The sequence below is a fragment of the Ammospiza caudacuta genome, chromosome 24 (genome assembly GCF_027887145.1).
Source record: "Ammospiza caudacuta isolate bAmmCau1 chromosome 24, bAmmCau1.pri, whole genome shotgun sequence".
NCBI lineage: Eukaryota > Metazoa > Chordata > Aves > Passeriformes > Passerellidae > Ammospiza > Ammospiza caudacuta.
In genome coordinates this window covers 6325628-6344785 of record NC_080616.1, presented here as the reverse complement: position 1 = coordinate 6344785, position 19158 = coordinate 6325628, and the positions used below count along the sequence as shown (strand labels likewise).

At 46.8% G+C, this 19158-nt stretch overlaps 1 protein-coding gene across 2 annotated transcripts; it reads right to left on the bottom strand.

The window, feature by feature from the left end:
* Nucleotides 1–14149: 14149 nt before the first annotated feature.
* Nucleotides 14150–19135, bottom strand: MED20 (mediator complex subunit 20). 2 transcript variants are annotated; one of them, XM_058819348.1, is made up of 4 exons: nucleotides 19084–19135; nucleotides 18367–18536; nucleotides 17237–17490; nucleotides 14150–15580 (listed from the first exon to the last, which is right to left on the bottom strand). In XM_058819348.1, exons 1-4 carry the CDS (start codon nucleotides 19095–19097, stop codon nucleotides 15365–15367), a joined length of 654 nt encoding a protein of 217 aa, XP_058675331.1. In that variant the 5' UTR covers nucleotides 19098–19135; the 3' UTR covers nucleotides 14150–15364. The 2 variants fall into 2 exon arrangements, with proteins under 2 accessions (XP_058675331.1, XP_058675332.1); XM_058819349.1 differs by having other exon boundaries at nucleotides 18367–18518; nucleotides 19084–19111.
* Between the last annotated feature and the right edge of the window lie 23 nt (nucleotides 19136–19158).

The window sequence follows — 19158 nt, the reverse complement described above, 5'->3', positions numbered from 1 at the left end:
TGTGTTTGTGTCACTTCAATGAGAGGATTTTCCTCAAAAGTGAAGTGAATTCAAACCACTTGAATGAGAGGATTTTCCTCAAAAGTGAATTCTCCACCCACCAGAGTTCTTCACATTCATTTCTCCTGCTGACTCAGATTTTTGACGCTTTCCATGAAAACACAAAAAATTGGAATAAATTCTCACACGTTCCAAAGGCAGCTGGAACAATCAGAGTGAAATAAATCCCTGGAAAAGCTGGCCCAGGACTGAGGAGAGAAGTTTTGCTCTCTTTTCCAAACATTTTGTGACAATCCCCTCCTGGAACCGAGAGCCGCAGCTCCCAGGGCTGGGATTAAAGGGGAGCAGGATTTGAGAGCCAGGACTGCAAACACAGGAAAAACCTCAAAACGAAGCTGGCAGAGATGCCAGGGCTGGGGCTGCCCCAGAAACCCCAAAGTGGATGGGATGGGACAAGCCACGAGCACCAGCAGGATTTAGGGATGGGGAATGAACAGCTTGGGGTGCAAAAGCTCTGGAAGGAAACACTCAGAGCTCTGCTCTTTGGAATTATCACCTTTAACTCTTGGGTTTGCTTTGTTTTTCCCATAAAAGCTGATTTTAAGGGATCTCTGTAAAATCTTCATTTTCCCATCTGCTTAGATCTTTACAAGAGAAGGGATGGGGGGGAAAGGAGGGAGAAGGGGAAAAGAGGGAGAAGGGAAAAAGAAGGAGAAAGGAAAAAGGAGGAGGGAAAAGAAAGAGAGAGAAGGGGGAAAGAGGGAAAAAGGAGAAGAAAGAGGGAGAAGGGAAAGGAAGAAGGGAGGAAAAAGAGAGAGAAAGGAAAAAACAGGGAGAAGGAAAAAAGAGTGAAAAAGTAGAAGAAAGAGGGAGAAGGGGAAAGAAAAAGGGAGGAAAAAGAGAGAGAAAGAAAAAAGAGGGAGAAGGGGAAAAGAAGGATAAAGGAAAAAGGAGGAGGGAAAAGAAAGAGGGAGAAGGGGGAAAGAGGGAAAAAGGAGAAGAAAGAGGGAGAAGGGAAAGGAAGAAGGGAGGAAAATGAGGGAGAAGAGCAAAAGAGGGAGAAGGGAAAAAACAGGGAGAAGGAAAAAAGAGTGAAAAAGTAGAAGAAAGAGGGAGAAGGGGAAAGAAAAAGGGAGGGAAAAGAGAGAGAAAGAATAAAGAGGGAGAAGGGAAAAAGAGGGAGAAGGGAAAAGAAAGAAAAGGGAAAAAGAAAAAGGGAGGAAAAAGTGGGAGAAGGGAAAAGGAGGGAGAAGGAGAAAAAAAGGAAAAAGGAGGGAGAAGGGGAAAAGAGGGAAAAAGGAGAAGAAAGTGGGAGAAGGGGAAAAGAGGAAGAATGGAAAATAAAAAGGGAGGAAAAAGGAGGGAGAAGGAAAAAAAAGGGAGAAGGAAAAAGAAAGAGGGAGAAGAGAAAAAGAGGAAGAAGGGAAAAGAAAAAGGGAGGAAAAAGAGGAAAAGAGAGAGAAAGGAAAAAGAGAGAGAAAGGAAAAAACAGGGAAAAAGAGGGAGAAGGGAAAAGACAGAGGGAGGAAAATGAGGGAGAAGGGAAAAGAAGAAGAGAGGAAAAAGAGGGAGAAGGAAAAAAACGGGAAAAGGAAAAAGAAAAAGGGAGGAAAAAGTGCGAGAAGGGAAAAGGAGGGAGAAGGGACAAGAAAAAGGGAGGAAAATGAGGGAGAAGGTTAAAAGAGAGCGAAAGGAAAAAGAGAGAGAAAGGAAAAAACAGGGAGAAGGGAAAACGAGGGAGAAGGGAAAAGGAGGGGAAAAGGAGAAGAAAGAGGGAGAAGGGAAAAGAAAAAGGGAGAAGGGGAAAAGACAGAAAGGAAAAAGAGGGAGAAGGGAAAAGGAGGAAGAAGGAAAAAAGAGGGAGAAGGGACAAGAAAAAGGGAGGAAAAAGAGGGAGAAGGGAAAATGAGGGAGAAGGGAAAAAACAGGGAGAAGGAAAAAAGAGTGAAAAAGTAGAAGAAAGAGGGAGAAGGGGAAAGAAAAAGGGAGGAAAAAGAGAGAGAAAGAAAAAAGAGGGAGAAGGGGAAAAGAAAAAGGGAGAAGGGGAAAAGACAAAGGAAAAAGAGGGAGAAGGGAAAAGGAGGAAGAAGGAAAAAAGAGGGAGAAGGGACAAGAAAAAGGGAGGAAAAAGAGGGAGAAGGGAAAAAGAGAGAGAGGAAAAAGCAGGGAGAAAGGAAAATGAGGGAGAAGGAAGCACTTGGCTCCTCTGCATGGAGATGGGGAAGCAAAAGAGGGAGAAGGAAGCCCTTGGAGCCCTGCAATCCGTTCAAGATGAGTAAAACTGAACAAAACCCCCAGGGAATAAAATCAAAATAGGGGCATCAGTTCAGCTAATAACATTTGAGAGGCGATTTGAAAACTTCTCGCCTTGTAAATCACTTCAGCACCGGGGCAAACCCCACTGTGCTGCCTTGCAGGCTCAGAATCCCGGAGAAACCTCACAGGGAGCTCCTCTAAAACTCCCAGAGCCAAACGCAGCAAAACCAATTCGGCTGCTGCCCCTCAAAGGGAGTTACAAGAAACCATCCGGGCTCATTCTGCTCCTTTGTGCCATTGCTGCTCGTTTGGAACCTGATTAAAGCCATCTGGTGACAGCAGCCACTTTCTTTTTCTAAAGAAATCTGCAAAAAGTAAAAATAAAACCCAATCCAGGGGCCGGGAGAGGTGCTGGGGGCTCAGCCCTGCAATGATGCTGCTTTATTTGTCCAAAAGGTGATTCCAGAATGAATAAAAGAGCACAAATCCCTGAAAATCATCTGCCAGGACAGGTGGGAAGCTCAGATTTTTTCACTCATTCCTCCAGGGAATGGCAGAAGTGAAGCACAGAACCATTAGCACATTAAACAAAGCACATTTGATTTTTTTTTTTTTAACTATTTTTTTGTAGCATTGTAGGAAAACATGGATAAAATTACCCAAATCCTGCTTTTTTTTGTTTTTTTTTTTTTTTTTTTTTTTTCCTGCTGTCACCTCCCTCTGCTTTTCCTGGTGAATCCCAAGGAGTCAGAGTGTTGGGCAGGATGAAACAAGAAAGTTTTTCAAATATGACTGCTTAGTAAAAGATTTTGAGAATACAGAAACTATATGTGAGATTGAAATGAAAGTAACTTTGGAGATACTTTAGTTGTGACCAGTTGAATGTGATTTTTTGGGAAGAAACAATTTTTTCTGCAAGTAGGTAGACTTAAGATTCAGAGCAGGCTTTGCAGCTTGGTAGATAAGGCTTAAAGAATAAGATTTAGGGTTTAACATGTAAACATAGCATGGCAATGTAGTGATTTTTATAGGTTGTGTAGAAATGTTATAAGATATGCATGCTGTAGTAGATGGGTTAATGAGAATTTGCATATTTAACACTGAAGACGATTTATTGTATTGTAACGGGAGTTTTGCTCTCTTTTTTTGCTCTTTTTTGTTTTCTTTTGTTTCCCTCCAAACAGAGATCTGAACTAAAAACTAAAAGAATAAAACTAAATTTGAAACGAAATGTGTTAAAAATAGAATAAAACTAAAATTTGACTCCTCAGCCCCAGCCTCACCTGAGGTTTGTGCCTCAATTTTTGGGTACAAAAGGAAAAATTTCACTTGTCCAAATCTACATTTCCCTGATGGAATTATTCCTGATTTGCTTATCAGGCTGGAATATTTGATTTATTTGTGAATTTTAGGATGTGAGGGGTGCCTTGGTCCTGGTGGAATTATTCCTGATTTGCATTTTAGGCTGGAATATTTTATTTATTTGTGAATTTCAGGATTTTGTGAGGGGTGCCTTGGTCCTGATGGAATTATTCCTGATTTGCTTATCAGGCTGAGATATTTTATTTATTTGTGAATTTTAGGATGTGAGGGGTACCTTGGTCCTGGTGGAGTTATTCCTGATTTGCTTATCAGGCTGAAATATTTTATTTATTTGTGAATTTTAGGATGTGAGGGGTGCCTTGGTCCTGGTGGAGTTATTCCTGATTTGCATTTTAGGCTGGAATATTTTATTTATTTGTGAATTTCAGGATTTTGTGAGGGCCAAGGTGGAGGCAGGACCCTGATTTGTGAACTCTTCCTTAAGAGCTGCAGGCCCATCCTGCAGCATCTGTTATTTTAATAAATTATCTGTTATTTTAATTTATTATCTGTTATTTTAATAAATTATCCTCCTAAGGGGTTAAAGTTCATCCCCTCAATTTGTCCTCAATGAAACAACACCAGGACAAGGAGGGAAAAGAGGGAGAGGTGAATTTGGGTTTGATGCCACAAAAAGCTGCTCCTAAACCCTTTTAATTTTATTTCCTTCCTAATTCTGATTTATTTCCACATTACCCAAACCAACTGAGAAGTGCAGGAAAAGAGCAGAAAAAATTCCAAAAGAGATTTTTTTTTTCCCCTCCCTTGCTGTTTCCGCATTTTATTTTATTTTGTTTTATTTTATTTTATTTTATTTTATTTTATTTTATTTCCTTCCTAATTCTGATTTATTTCCACATTACCCAAACCAACTGAGAAGTGCAGGAAAAGAGCAGAAAAAATTCCAAAAGAGATTTTTTTTCCCCCCTCCCTTGCTGTTTCCACATTTTATTTTATTTTATTTTATTTTATTTTATTTTATTTTATTTTATTTTATTTTATTTTATTTTATTTCCTTCCTAATTCTGATTTATTTCCACATTACCCAAACCAACTGAGAAGTGCAGGAAAAGAGCAGAAAAAATTCCAAAAGAGATTTTTTTTTTCCCCTCCCTTGCTGTTTCCGCATTTTATTTTATTTTGTTTTATTTTATTTTATTTTATTTTATTTTATTTTATTTTATTTTATTTTATTTTATTTTATTTTATTTCCTTCCTAATTCTGATTTATTTCCACATTACCCAAACCAACTGAGAAGTGCAGGAAAAGAGCAGAAAAAATTCCAAAAGAGATTTTTTTTTCCCCCCTCCCTTGCTGTTTCCGCATTTTATTTTATTTTATTTTATTTTATTTTATTTTATTTTATTTTATTTTATTTTATTTTATTTCCTTCCTAATTCTGATTTATTTCCACATTACCCAAACCAACTGAGAAGTGCAGGAAAAGAGCAGAAAAAATTCCAAAAGAGATTTTTTTCCCCCCTCCCTTGCTGTTTCCACATTTTATTTTATTTTGTTTTATTTTATTTTATTTTATTTTATTTTATTTTATTTTATTTTATTTCCTTCCTAATTCTGATTTATTTCCACATTACCCAAACCAACTGAGAAGTGCAGGAAAAGAGCAGAAAAAATTCCAAAAGAGATTTTTTTCCCCCCTCCCTTGCTGTTTCCACATTTTATTTTATTTTATTTTATTTTATTTTATTTTATTTTATTTTATTTTATTTTATTTTATTTCCTTCCTAATTCTGATTTATTTCCACATTACCCAAACCAACTGAGAAGTGCAGGAAAAGAGCAGAAAAAATTCCAAAAGAGATTTTTTTTTTCCCCTCCCTTGCTGTTTCCGCATTTTATTTTATTTTGTTTTATTTTATTTTATTTTATTTTATTTTATTTTATTTTATTTCCTTCCTAATTCTGATTTATTTCCACATTACCCAAACCAACTGAGAAGTGCAGGAAAAGAGCAGAAAAAATTCCAAAAGAGATTTTTTTTTTCCCCTCCCTTGCTGTTTCCACATTTTATTTTAATTTGTTTTATTTTATTTTATTTTATTTTATTTTATTTCCTCCCAAACAAACTCTGCTGAGCAGGATCTCCATCCCTGCCCTGCTTCAGGTGAATTAACTATTCTTAGTTAAACAGATTTGCTTTAGTCTCAGTCTGAAGCCAGATTAACTCCTGACTGCTGGGATTATGGATTTACCTCTGCAAATAAATCACTTTTGAATCTCAGTTCCAGCTTTTAGTTCATTCTAGCTCAGCTGAACAGCTTTTAGTGCCTCCTTTGTGCTTCTGAAAGAATGATTAAACATCATTAAATCCAAGCTCAGGGCTCTTGCTCACAGCTCCAGGGAATAAACAGCTGATTTCAGGGGTTTTTTGAAGAATAACAGAGTTTTATATGGATTTTTTTTTTTCAGCATAATTAATGCCATTTTAATAATAATGCCAATTTTTTCAGCATAATTAATGCCATTTTCTTCTAAATCTAGAATGTTTTTGTAGTCCACACCACCTCCCCCTAAACAATTATTTCCTTTAAAATCCAAGTTATTTAGAGATTCCAGCCTTGTGGGGGGATTCCTGAGGATGCACTTTTTATTTCTTTGCTATTTTAATCAGCAAACTCCTTAAAACTGCACCAAAACACCTCCTCAGTGAGAATCTGTCTTTAAATATTCCATTTGCCACGAGTGCCACGTTCCTCAGGACACATTTCAGAGCAACTTGGAGCTGTCACATCCCTGGGCTGCAGCTCTGTCTCCATTCAGAAGAGAAAAGCAGCAGAAATCTGAATTTCAGAGCCCACACCACCTCCCCCTAAACAATTATTTCCTTTAAAATCCAAGTTATTTAGAGATTCCAGCCTTGTGGGGGGATTCCTGAGGATGCACTTTTTATTTCTTTGCTATTTTAATCAGCAAACTCCTTAAAACTGCAGCAGAAACACCAAAACACCTCCTCAGTGAGAATCTGTCTTTAAATATTCCATTTGCCACGAGTGCCACGTTCCTCAGGACACATTTCAGAGCAACTTGGAGCTGTCACATCCCTGGGCTGCAGCTCTGTCTCCATTTGGAAAAAAAAGCAGCAGAAATCTGAATTTCAGAGCCCAGCAGAGACGCGAGAGAAGTGAGAGCACCAAGAAAAGCTCCAGGTTTTTTCAGGTATTTTTTTATTCCCTCACTAAATCCCGACTTCTGAGTGATTTCCAGCATAATTAGCTAATTAAAGGGGCTCACCCAGCCAGTGTTCTTGCAAAAATCTCGAGGTAGGTCCCAGGAATTTGCTGTTTTCTGAGGGATTGCAGCTGATTTGTCACCAGCTGGAGGTGGAACAGCTCACGTGCTCCTCATGATCATCTTGCAAGCTAAAAGCTCATTAACAACAATTAGGAAAAATAGATAAACTTGGCAGCTTTGTGTTGTTTTCTGCCTACTGCAGGCACTCCTTAATGCTGTTGTAAAAAGGGAATTTTATTTTCCCTTTCACAGCCAGCAGAACAGTGGGGTTTAATCTGAATTTCCCTCAGTGCACCAGGATATCAATTACAGCAAATTGATAAATAATCAGCTTTATTTCACCTCAAATTCCATCCCAAAGGTGGCAAAGGGCAGAACCTCACCTCCAGCTTTATCTCTTCTCCTTTTTAATCTGTTTTGTTTCCATGGGGTGCTCTGGCTGCTCTGGGCCGGAATTTTGAGCCACAAAAGCCTCACCTGACCCAAAAACCTCCAAAAACCCCAAAGTGAAAAGAATCTGTGGGCATACAGGGAAACATCAACCAACAGCTGAGATATTCTCAGCTCTGAATGGGATTTTTAGATAATTTCTGTTCAATAATTTGGATTTGCTCAGCATCCTTAGGAGCAAAAGCTCATTAAGGGTTTGACACTAATGAGGGAGCTCCTTCTCTCACTGGAATTCAAGGGGGGATTTTTTCCAGAGAAGAGTCTGGGGGGGAGGGTTTGGGAAAGGGGAAAATTTTGGGAAAAGTGAAGGAGTTTAGGAAGGGGTGGAGAAAGGGGGTTTGGGAAAGGTGAAGATTTTGGGAAAAGTGAAGGGATTTGGGAAAGGTGAAGATTTTGGGAAAGGTGAAGGGATTTGGGAAAGGTGAAGATTTTGGGAAGGGGTGAAGTTGTTTGGGAAAGGAGAAGATTTTGGGAAAGGTGAAGGGATTTGGGAAAGGTGAAGGGATTTGGGAAAGAAGATTGGGAAGGGTGAAGGGGTTTGGGGAAGGGGAAGATTTTGGGAAAAGTGAAGGAGTTTGGAAAGGGGTGAAAAGTTTGGAAAGAGTGAATGAGGTTTGGAAAGGGTAAAAGGGTTTGGGAAAGGTGATGGGATTTGGAAAAAGGTGAGATTTTGGGGAAGGTGAAGGGGTTTGGGAAAGGGTGAAGGGGTTTGGGAAAGGGGAAGATTTTGAGAATGATGAAGGGGTTTGGGAAAGGATGGACAGGTTTGGGAAAGATCAAGATTTTGGGAAGGGTGAAGAGTTTGGGAAAAGGTGAAGATTTTGGGAATGGTGGAGGGGTTTGGGAACAATGACAGTTTTGGGAAAGGTGGAGGTGCTTGAGAAATGATGAAGAGGTTTGGGAAAGGGGAAGATTTTGGGGAAGGGTGAAGAGGTTTTGGAATGGTGGAGGGGGTTTGGGAAAGAAGATTTTGGGAAAAGTGAAGGGTTTGGGAAAGGGGGAAGGGGTTTGGGAATGGTGAAGGGGTTTGAGAAAGGGGAGGATTTTGGGAAAAGTGAAGGAGTTTGGGAAAGGGTGAAGAAAGGGGATTTGGGAAGGGGGAAGGTTTTGGGAATGGTGGAGGGGTTTGGGAACAGTGAAGATTTTGGGAAAGGATGGACAGGTTTGGGAAAGATCAAGATTTTGGGAAGGGTGAAGAGTTTGGGAAGTGGTGGAGGGGTTTGGGAAGGGAGAAGATTTTGGGAAAAGTGAAGGGTGAAGTGGTTTGGGAAAGGGGAAAGAGTTTGGGAAGAGTGAAGGGGTTTGGGAACAGTGAAGGTTTTGGGAAAGGTGGAGGTGCTTGAGAAATGATGAAGAGGTTTGGGAAAGGGGAAGATTTTGGGGAAGGGTGAAGAGGTTTGGGAATGGTGGAGGGGGTTTGGGAAAGAAGATTTTGGGAAAAGTGAAGGGTTTGGGAAAGGGGGAAGGGGTTTGGGAATGGTGAAGGGGTTTGGAAAAGGGGTTTGGGGAAGGGTGAAGGGGTTTGAGAAAGGGGAGGGTTTTGGGAAAGGTGGAGGTGCTTGAGAAATGATGAAGAGATTTGGGAAAGGGGAAGATTTTGGGGAAGGGTGAAGAGGTTTGGGAATGGTGGAGAGGGTTTGGGAAAGGGGGAAGGGGTTTGGGAATGGTGAAGGGGTTTGAGAAAGGGGAGGATTTTTGGAAAGGGTTAAGAAAGGGGGTTTAGGAAGGGGGAAGGTTTTGGGAATGGTGGAGGGGTTTGGGAAAGGATGGACAGGTTTGGGAAAGATCAAGATTTTGGGAAGGGTGAAGGGTTTGGGAAGTGGTGGAGGGGTTTGGGAAGGGGGAAGATTTTGGGAAAAGTGAAGGGTGAAGTGGTTTGGGAAAGGGGGAAGAGTTTGGGAAGAGTGAAGGGGTTTGGGAACAGTGAAGGTTTTGGGAAAGGTGGAGGGGTTTGGGAAGGGGTGAAGAAAGGGGGTTTGGGCAAGGGTGAAGATTTTGGGGAAGGGTGAAAGGGATTGGGAAGGGTGGAAGAGGTTTGGGAAAAGTGAAGGAGTTTGCAGAGGTGAAGGGGTTTGGGAAAGGCAAAGATTTTGGGGAAAATAAAGGAGTTTGGGAACAGTGAAGAAAGGGGGTTTGGGAAGGGTAAAGATTTTGGGAAAGCTGAAGGGGTTTGAGAAAGGGAAAAATGAAGGATTTATGAATATCAAGCTGCTGAGATAAAAACATCTCCCAACGTTTCATTCCCCAAAGGGAAAAAAAATAAAAATAAAAACCCCAGCAACAAACCCAAGCCTTGATGAAATATTCAAGCTGAAACCCACAAATGTTGTTAAACAAAGCGAGAAAAGTTCCCATTCTCACCGGAGAGAATTCCTGCACAACACAAAGGGTTGGAGGGGAAACCTTGGAAACTTCAACCCCATCTTCCCATTCCTCCTCACCTCAACCCCTGCTCCCACTTACAGGCAAACTTATTTATTATTTCTCTGTTTATTTATAACAATTTTAAACCAAACCCCTCAGTTTTGTTCTGCCTCAGAGCTGGGGTCAATTTCAGAAAACCTTTCACACTTCCCCAGAGCTAAAAACAGCCAGGAAGGAATTCACACCAACAGCTGAATTTTGTAGGATTTTTTAGAATTTTGTATTATTTTGAATTATTTCCATTTGTTAACTGCTCTAAATCAACCCATTAACATCTTCTTAGGGTTGAGGGTTAACATCATCTCACTAAATTTCATTTTATGAGTCCCTGTGACATTTCAGTATAAAAACAGAAAAGAGGGGGAAAAAAGGCCAAGAAAAACAGGATCTAAAAGGCATTTTCAGTCCTTTCTAGTGAATAAACCACTTTTGGTGCTGAGCAAGTGCTTCTTGTCACGTGTCCAGAGGTGCTGAGACAACACAGGGCTGCTCAAAAATAATAATTAACAAGTGAGTGTGTTTAGCACTGAGGAGAATGACCTGTGATGTGGGCAGAGCTGCAGCAGCCACAAGAAATCCTCTGCAAAAAAAAAAATAAAGACACCCAGAACCTGAATGTGCTTTTTTCTGTCCCCACTGAGCAATTGTCAGCACTCCCTTCCCAACCCGAATTTCTGCATCCTCACAAGCCCTGCACCACATGGAGCTGGGATCTCAGCGGGAATTGCAGCAAGAGATTCCTCCCTAACAATCCTTGGCCACAAAACAGCCCAAAAAAATCCCCACTTTGGGCTTTTTTGGCTCTTTTCTAAGCCCCTAACCCGTTGCATGTGTGACTATTGTCCAAGCTTTGCTCCTGAACAAGCAAAATTCTCTTGTAACCAACCCAGCCTGCACAAAACCAGGAATTATTCCACGCTGGAAAAAAAGAAATCTGCCAACTTCAAAACATCCTTTTCCACTTGGAGTCAGCTGGGAGAATGATCAGGGCAGGGATAAATGCACATTTATGGTTTGCTGAAAGCACAGAGACATCAAATGCTGCTCACACTTGGCACATCCCTCCCAAATATCAGCACCCAGCAATTAAAAACACCAAATAAAACACCAAACGCTTTTGTTGCCTTCTCCTTTTCGGGTTCTTAAAGATCACCCAACCTCTCTGACCCTGCATAAAGCACAGGAGCCCCCCCAGGGCAGAGCCAAATTTTGGTGAAAATTCCACACAGGGCAGCTCCCAACACTTCATTTAATCCGAATTTAATCCACACTGCTCGCATGCACAGGGAGTTTTTAATTCACAATTCCACTCGTTTATCCCCTCTTATCCTCCAGCTCTTCCTCCCATCCTCATTCCCACATCCCAGCCACATTTCCTCAGCTCTCAGCCCCCTCCACAACACTTCATTTTTTGCTTCCAGCCCTACAAATCATCCCTTTTAATCCGCTGCTTTCTGCACTTCTTCCTCCCAAAAACGGCTGAAAACTCCAGGAAAAATCCATCGGTTTTCCCCGGGACCTCCACCTCCATCCCTGGGCTCCAGGAGCATCTTCCCGGAGGCAGCAGAAAACGTGAAAGGACCAAATTTCGCCTCGTTTCACACCAGACGAGCCCGGCCACTCCAGGCATCTCTGCCTGACTAAAAACTGCAGCAAAAAAAAACTCCACAAAGCGAAGAAAACTTCCCACTTTCCCAGCTCCAGCATTTCGGGATAACGGGATGCTCGCCCCACGCCGCTCCACCCGCAGCTGCCCTGACACAAGGATCAGCCTCGTTCCCTACGCGTAAAGCGATTAACGGGAGATTTTTTTTTTTTTTCCTAAAATTACGCTGGATTCCCGTTTTAAAGGGCTCGGTTATCCCTGATCCGTGATCGTGGCAAAGGGGGATCCCCTTGGAGGTTTAAAAAGGGGATTTTGGAGCAGTTTTGCTGCCAAGCCCTCCCCCGGATTAAGTTCAGCTCTTCCCCCCTCTTGGGGACACAAACGCACGGCTTTTTAAGCTTGTTTTTTTTTCCTACATAAACACAAACCCGCACCGAATTTTCTCGTTTTGGTGCCCTTGCCCCGTTCCAGCTTAGCACGGAGGTTTAAAGGGAGTTTTTTAAGGGTTTTTTCCCCCCCCCTCCCAGCAAAGCCACGACCCCCAGCACCCCCTCACGGTCCCGGCGAAGGGAAGGGGAGAGGATCCCGGCGAGGAGGAGGTGGAAGGGGGGTTTGGGGGATTTTAGGAAGAGGAGAATAAAGGGGGAATCTGGGGAGAGGTGGGAGTGGATCCCGAGGATGAGGGGGGGAACGTGGAGAGCGGAGGATGTTCCCTCAACAAAGGCAAAGTTGCGGAGCCACCGAGCCCGGCGCGGGGGTCCCGCCCGCACACAAAGGCGGCGACCCCCGTGAGGGATGAGGGGGGAGCGGAGCGGGGTCCGCCTCAGCCCCACCACGGAGCACGGCGGGGGGGGTCCCTTTGAGGGGGGCATCACCGAAGACCCCTCCTCTCCTCTCCTCCTCCTTCTCCTCAGCCCCCATATCCCCCCAGCTCTCCGTCCCTCTCTGCCCTCAGGAGGGGTCGCGTCCCGCGTGTCCCCCCCCGCACACCTCCCGTCGCCCCCCCGCCCCCCCGTCCCCTTTATTTACCGCCATCACCAGCACGCGCGAGCTGTCACCCAGCGCGAGACGCCCCGGCCGGCCACGCCCCCTCCCCGCCCATTGGCCACCGCGCCCCGCCCCGCCTTTCCATTGGCTGGAGCGCGCGTCGCTCAACGCCAACACCCGCCTCCCTCTCCGCCGCTTACGCCGATTGCGTAGCGTGGCACACAGGCGAGGAGCGCGGGTGTTTACGCTGTTTGCGTAGCGTACGCACTCCGCTGGCGTAGCGTACGCCGCGGCGGGCAGAGCGGTATCGGGGCGTACGCAGTCTGCGCAGCCGGCAGGCGGCGCTGTTCAATGGGCGCCGGGGGGGGCGGGCCGGCGCAGGTTCGAGTCCCGCCCCCGCCCGTGACGTACCGGGCTTTGTGAATCGCGGGGCCGAAGTTCGGTTGAGGCTCGGGAGGGTAAATAAGGGTGTCTCGGAGACAAAGAGGCTCCTAAAGGGGCGGCGCGGGGGCCCCCGAGGGGGTGGCGTGGGGTGGGAGGTACCCCACGGCGGCCCTGAGGTGATGGCGGTGCTGAGGGGATGGCGAGGGCGCGCCCCACGGGGGTCCTTTAGGTGATGGGGGGGCACAAGGGGGAATCTGTGAGGGCTTTGAGGTGATGGATGCCTTGAGATGGAGATCCTGAGGCGATGAGGGGGCACCCCGGGGGGATCAAGGGAGTTCTGAGTGATGAAGACCCTGAGGGGACTGGGGGGACACCTTAAAGGATCCCTGAGGGGAGGCCAAGGGGAGGCCAACTATTGAAGACCCTGAGATGATGAGGGGGCTAAGGAGGTGCTGAGGTGATGAAGACCCTCAGGGGTCTTCCTTCTGGTGAGGAGACACCCCAAAGTGTCCATGAGGTGGTGAGGGCACACCTCAAAGGGTCCCTGAGGTGATGAGGGGACACCCCAAAGTGTCCATGAGGTGATGAGGGGACACCCCAAAGTGTCCATGAGGTGATGAGGGGTAACCCCAAAGGATCCATGAGGTGATGAGGGGTCACCCCAAAGGGTCCATGAGGTGATGAGGGGACACCCCAAAATGTCCATGAGGTGATGAGGGGACACCCCAAAGTGTCCATGAGGTGATGAGGGGACACCCCAAAGTGTCCATGAGGTGATGAGGGGTCACCCCAAAGGATCCATGAGGTGATGAGGGGTCACCCCAAAAAAAACAACCAACTCTGATGGCAGTGAGACTTGGGACAGGCTCTGCCACTGAAGCACTTGCAACCCTGATAACATCACCTGTATAAATAAATAAATACAAATAATGAAAAAAATCCCTCTTGGGAATGAATTTAGGGAATGGAACAACACTGACAGAGATTTTGAGAGGCGCAGAAGCAAAAAAAAAAAAAAGGATCCACAATGGAGCATGATCTCACCTCTACATCTGAGAAAACAACCAACCTTCCCAGTTGGGATTTGACAGCAAAAATGAGGATTTTTTCAGGGAAAAAGAGTAATTTTGGCCATCAAGGGAGTGAAAGGAGCAGCTCCAGGGGTCCCTTTTTGGAGCTCCAGGAGCAGCACAATGAATTCATAAAACCCCAAGAATCCCCAGGGATTCCAGCACACACTTCCATGGTTTTTAGGCACACGAGCAGAGTTTTGACATCTCTGGTTACGGAATTAACAAAGTATTCCCGACATTCACCATGACTAATCTGCTCATTAACAGGGATTTTTTATTTTAAACTTTAAGGTTTGTAATGGGAAACAGGACAGGGATAACCATCCCTATAAATCCCAGTTTGTTTCTCTAAGTTTTCCCAGTTTAGGACAGTGAATTTTCACCACTGAACAGTCGTGAACTTGGGGCTAAAATCTGCAAAAAATTCAGTGTATTCAGCATGTTGGAATTTTTTACCTCACTTAGGGGACATTGTGCCATTTCTTATGGCTCATGAACCATCTCTTTCTGGGCCCTGTGCTGATTAAATTTATTAAATCCAAAGAAGACTGGAAATTTACAGCACAAACCAGCCCAACCCTCACTGTGCAGGGACAACTCCTCCTCCCAAAATCCATCCTTTTATTGAGATGAAATACAACAAAACACCGATGTGGATATAAAAAATAATAGGAATTTAAGGGATGTCTGTATTTTTCTGGAATTTCTCTTTTCCCTGCACAAAACACTGTCCACAAAACCAGAGGACCAATGGATCCAAGGGAGGAAACAGATTTTGACATTCCCATCAACTACAGAGGATGAAGGCAAGGTAAGAACGTGCCAGGAAGAGGAAAATTAGGGAATTCCTGGATTTTTTTCACAGGGAAATATTTGCTTTAGGGGCATAAAGTTCTTGAAGTAAATCCAAAGGAAGACTGGAAATTTACAACACAAACCACCAAACCCTATCCTTTTATTGGGATGAAATACAACAAAACACCTATGTGGATATAAAAAAAAATAATAGAAATTTAAGAGATGTCTGTAATTTTGTGGAATTTCTGTTTTCCCTGCACCAAACACTGTCCAAAAAGCCACAGAACCAATGGATCCAAGGGAGGCAGCATATTTTGATATTTCCATCACCTACAGATGAAGGCAAGGTAAGAATGTGCCAGGAAGAGGAAAATTAGGGAATTCCTGGATTTTTTTCACAGGGAAATATTTGCTTTGAGAGCATAAAGCAAATCCAAGGGAAGACTGGGAATTTACAACACAACTCTCACTGCAGGGACAACTCCTCCTCCCAAAACCCATCCTTTTATTGGGATGAAATACAACAAAACACCGATGTGAACATAAAAAAAAAAAGAAATTTAAGAATGTGTTTTTCTGGAATTTCTCCTTTCACTGTCCAAAAAACCACGGAACCACTGGATCCTACCCTCCCAAACCACGGAGGACACCCAGAATTGCACGGTTTGGAACGGGGAAATCTCCAGAAGGAGCAGCTCCTGGGGCAGATTTTGGAGGAGCTGGTGGTGCAGGCAGGGTGAGGGTGCAGTCAGGAGCTGCAGGGGCTCCTCCTCACCTGATGCCAGCCACGGGCACCTGCTGCTGCTTGCGGATCTTGTTGAAGAGCTCCATGTACTGCACCATGGTGTCCCCGGGGCTGTAGGTGCTGTCGTGCTTGGCGCCGAACACCGACGGGACGCCGGGCGTGTGGCTGCCCATGAAGCTCTGCATGAACTCCATCAGCAGGTTCCAGCAGTCGTTGGCGATCACACAGGGGCAGTATTCCACCTGGGAACACAGCCCTGCAGGTTTGGAGCTGCTCAGAGGGGCAGAATCCCACCTGGGAACACAGCCCTGCAGGTTTGGAACTAGCAGCAAGAACAGTATTCCACTTGGGAACACATCCCTACAGACTTGGAGCTGCTCAGAGGGGCAGAATTCCACCTGGGAACTCATCCCCACAGGTTTGGAGCTGCTCAGAGGGGCAGTATTCCACCTGAGAACTCATCCCCACGGGCATGGAGCTGATCATAGGGGCAGAATTCCACCTGGGAACACAGCCCAGAGCTCTGGAGATGGTGCCAGGGGCACTATTCCACCTGGGAACACAGCCCTACAGGCTTGGAGCTGCTCAGAGGGGCAGAATTCCACCTGGGAACTCATCCCCACAGACTTGGAGCTGCTCAGAGGGGCAGAATTCCACCTGGGAACTCATCCCCATGGGCATGGAGCTGATCATAGGGGCAGAATTCCACCTGGGAACTCATCCCCACGGGCATGGAGCTGATCATAGGGGCAGAATTCCACCTGGGAATATATCCCTACAGGTTTGGAGCTGGCAGCAAGAACAGTATTCCACCTGGGAACACAGCCCCACAGGCTTGGAGCTGGCAGGAAGCACAGGATTCCACTTGGGAACACATCCCCTCAGGTTTGGAGCTGCTCATAGGGGCAGAATTCCACCTGGGAACTCATCCCCACAGGTTTGGAACTAGCAGCAAGAACAGTATTCCACTTGGGAACACATCCCTACAGGCTTGGAGCTGCTCAGAGGGGCAGAATTCCACCTGGGAACACAGCCCTGCCGGCTTGGAGATGGTGTCAGGGGCAGAATTCCACCTGGGAACACAGCCCCACAGGTTTGGAGCTGCTCAGAGGGGCAGAATTCCATCTGGGATCACAGCCCCACAGCCCTGGAGCTTCCATGCAGGGAAGGCTTTTCATGGAAACATCTCAAAACATTCAGCATCTAACAAGGATGGGTAAATACAAACAGGACATGCTGGGAACATGCAAGAGACCCTTTCCAAAGGGAAGGTAAAATTCAAAGGGAAGGACAGCAAGCCCCAAATCAGCACGGAATTAGCACTGGAGAGGTTTTATCCCCTTTACCTGATTAACCTGAGGGATGGTGCTCCTGTTGTGCAGCTGGAATTTAATCAGTTTTTTATCGGGATAGAATTCCTGCAGGGATTCCCACTGCAGGGACAGCCCTGGAGCACCAAGGATTAAACCTCAGGAGAGGAGATCCACAGCTGCCTGCTGCACCAGCAACACCACTGAGACACAGACAGGACAGGGAATTCCAGAATCGTGGAATGGTTTGGGGATAAAGCTCATCCAGGACAGGGACACCTCCTACTGTCCCAGGCTGCTCCAAGTCCCCTGGCCTTGGACACTTCCAGGGATCTGGGGGCAGCCACAGCTGCTCTGGGACATCTATTCCAGGGTGTTCTCACCTTCCAGGGAAGAATTTCTTCCCAACATCCCATCCATCCCTGCCTGGAACTCCATGCCCTTGTCACTAACTCACTCCTCTCCATCTTCCCCCTTGGCTCGCTTCAGGACACCCTCAATTCAATCCCCCCTAAACCTTCTCCAGCTTCTCCCGTGGACTCCCCCTGCCCATCCATGAATTCCCCACCCTTCCCAAAGATCTCTCACCTCCACGGAGATGCCCCTGGCGCTGGGGCCCATGGTGACCGTGCCCAGCTTCACCAGGAAGTCGCAGTACTGGTAGCGGGTGCCGCGGCTCTCGATCTTGTTGGCCTTGGCGTTCTGGAAGAAGCCCTTGAGCTTCACCATGAGGGTGTCAAAGTTGGCATCGGCCACCAGGCAGGGCCCGTTCTCGAAGAGGGCGAAGCAGCTCAGGGGGTACTCGGAGTTGTGCATGACGTACATCAGCTTCCCTGTCTGCCCTGCAACGACAGCGAGGGCTGGAAAAACGAATTCTCTCGGATTCTCTGCTGCTCAGAATGACCCCGAGATACCCAAGCCCTCTTCCCCTCCTTTTTTCCCTTTTCCTTTCTCCCTCCTCTCCTGGCTCCCCACATCCCTTCCAGGCACTGATGTGTTCACAGCCCTGGCTCTGCTGAGCTGCCGTTCCCAGCTAGACCCATTGGGATGTTCCAGAGCAGCTTTTTCCTGCTTTTTTGGCAGCTGGAACGTGGAGGAGAGGCCAAGCCCAGCTCCCTCTGGGCAGTGGGAGCTCCTGGGGTTCTCCTTTCACCTCACCCCGAGCCGTGCTGATGTTTTATCCCGGTGCTGCCGAGGATTTCTTTTCCCCTATAAATTTCCATCAGAAAAACCAAGCTGTTGCCTGAGTGCATGCCATAACAACACGTGAGGATGGAGAATTAAAGCAAGGACGAGAGGCAGGAAGAGGAGCTGCTTTAAGGCAGGAATTTTGTGGGAACCCAGGAAATTCCTCTGGCTGGGAACAACAGGCTCAGCAGAGCCAGGGCTGTGTGGTGAAAATCACATCAGTGCCTGGAAGGGATGTGGGGAGCCAGGAGAGGAGGGAGAAGGGAAAAGGAAAGGGAAAAAAAGGAGGGGAAGAGAGGAAAGGAAAAGGGAAAAGAAGAAAGGGGAAAGGAAAGAAGGAATTGTAGAATCATCAGAAGTTGGAAGAGACCTTCAAGATCAGCCAGCCCACCACTGCCACTGTAACCCCTAAACCACATCAAGCAGCATCAGATGCAGGCGCCTCCAGGGAAGGTGGGGAAGGAGGAGAGAAGGGGGAAAAGGACGGGAAGGAGAAGGGAAAGAGGAGCTCGGAGAAGGGCTCAGCTGACCCTGCGTGCCGAGGGTGGCCGCGGTGTGATAGGTCTCGCAGTCCACGCCGAACGTGCCCTGCTTGTCCGCGCCCAGCGCCTCCAGCCGCCGCGCCAGCAGCTCCACCGTCTGCTGCACGCTCTTGCCCTCGGCCACCGGCACCTGCGACACGCTGCGACACGGGCCGGGGCTCGGGGACCCGCCGGGACATCCCCGGGGCTGCTCCGCATCCTCGCCCGGAGACTCTCCCCGCGTCCCCGGGGCTGTCACCTCATTCCGGGAGCCTTTCCCGGTGCCTTCCCTCCATTCCAGGAATCTATCCCGGTTCCGCCCCCCATTCCAGGAGTCTATCTCGGCGCCTCCCCTCCATTCCAGGAGCCCTTCCCGGTTCCGTCCCCCATTCCAGGAGCCCTTCCCGATGCTGTCCCCCATTCCAGGAGCCCTTCCCGGTTCCGTCCCCCATTCCGGGAGTCTCTCCCGGTTCCGCTCCCCCATTCCAGGAGCTTTTCCCGGTTCCGCTCCCCATTCCAGGAGCCCTTCCCGATTCCGCCCTTCATTCCAGGAGCCTTTCCCAGTGCCTCCCCCCCCCATTCCAGGAGCTTTTCCCGGTTCCGTCCCCCATTCCGGGAGTCTATCCCGGTGCCTTCACCCCCATTCTAGCAGTCTACCCCGGTTCCACCCCTATTCCAGGAGCCCTTTCCGGTGCTTTCCCCCCGTCCCGGATCCCCCGCTCTCACCAGGTGACCCCCATGGTGCCGGCGCCGCCACCGGAACGGGCGGTGCCGGTGGCCCCGGAAGAGGCGGGGGCAGAT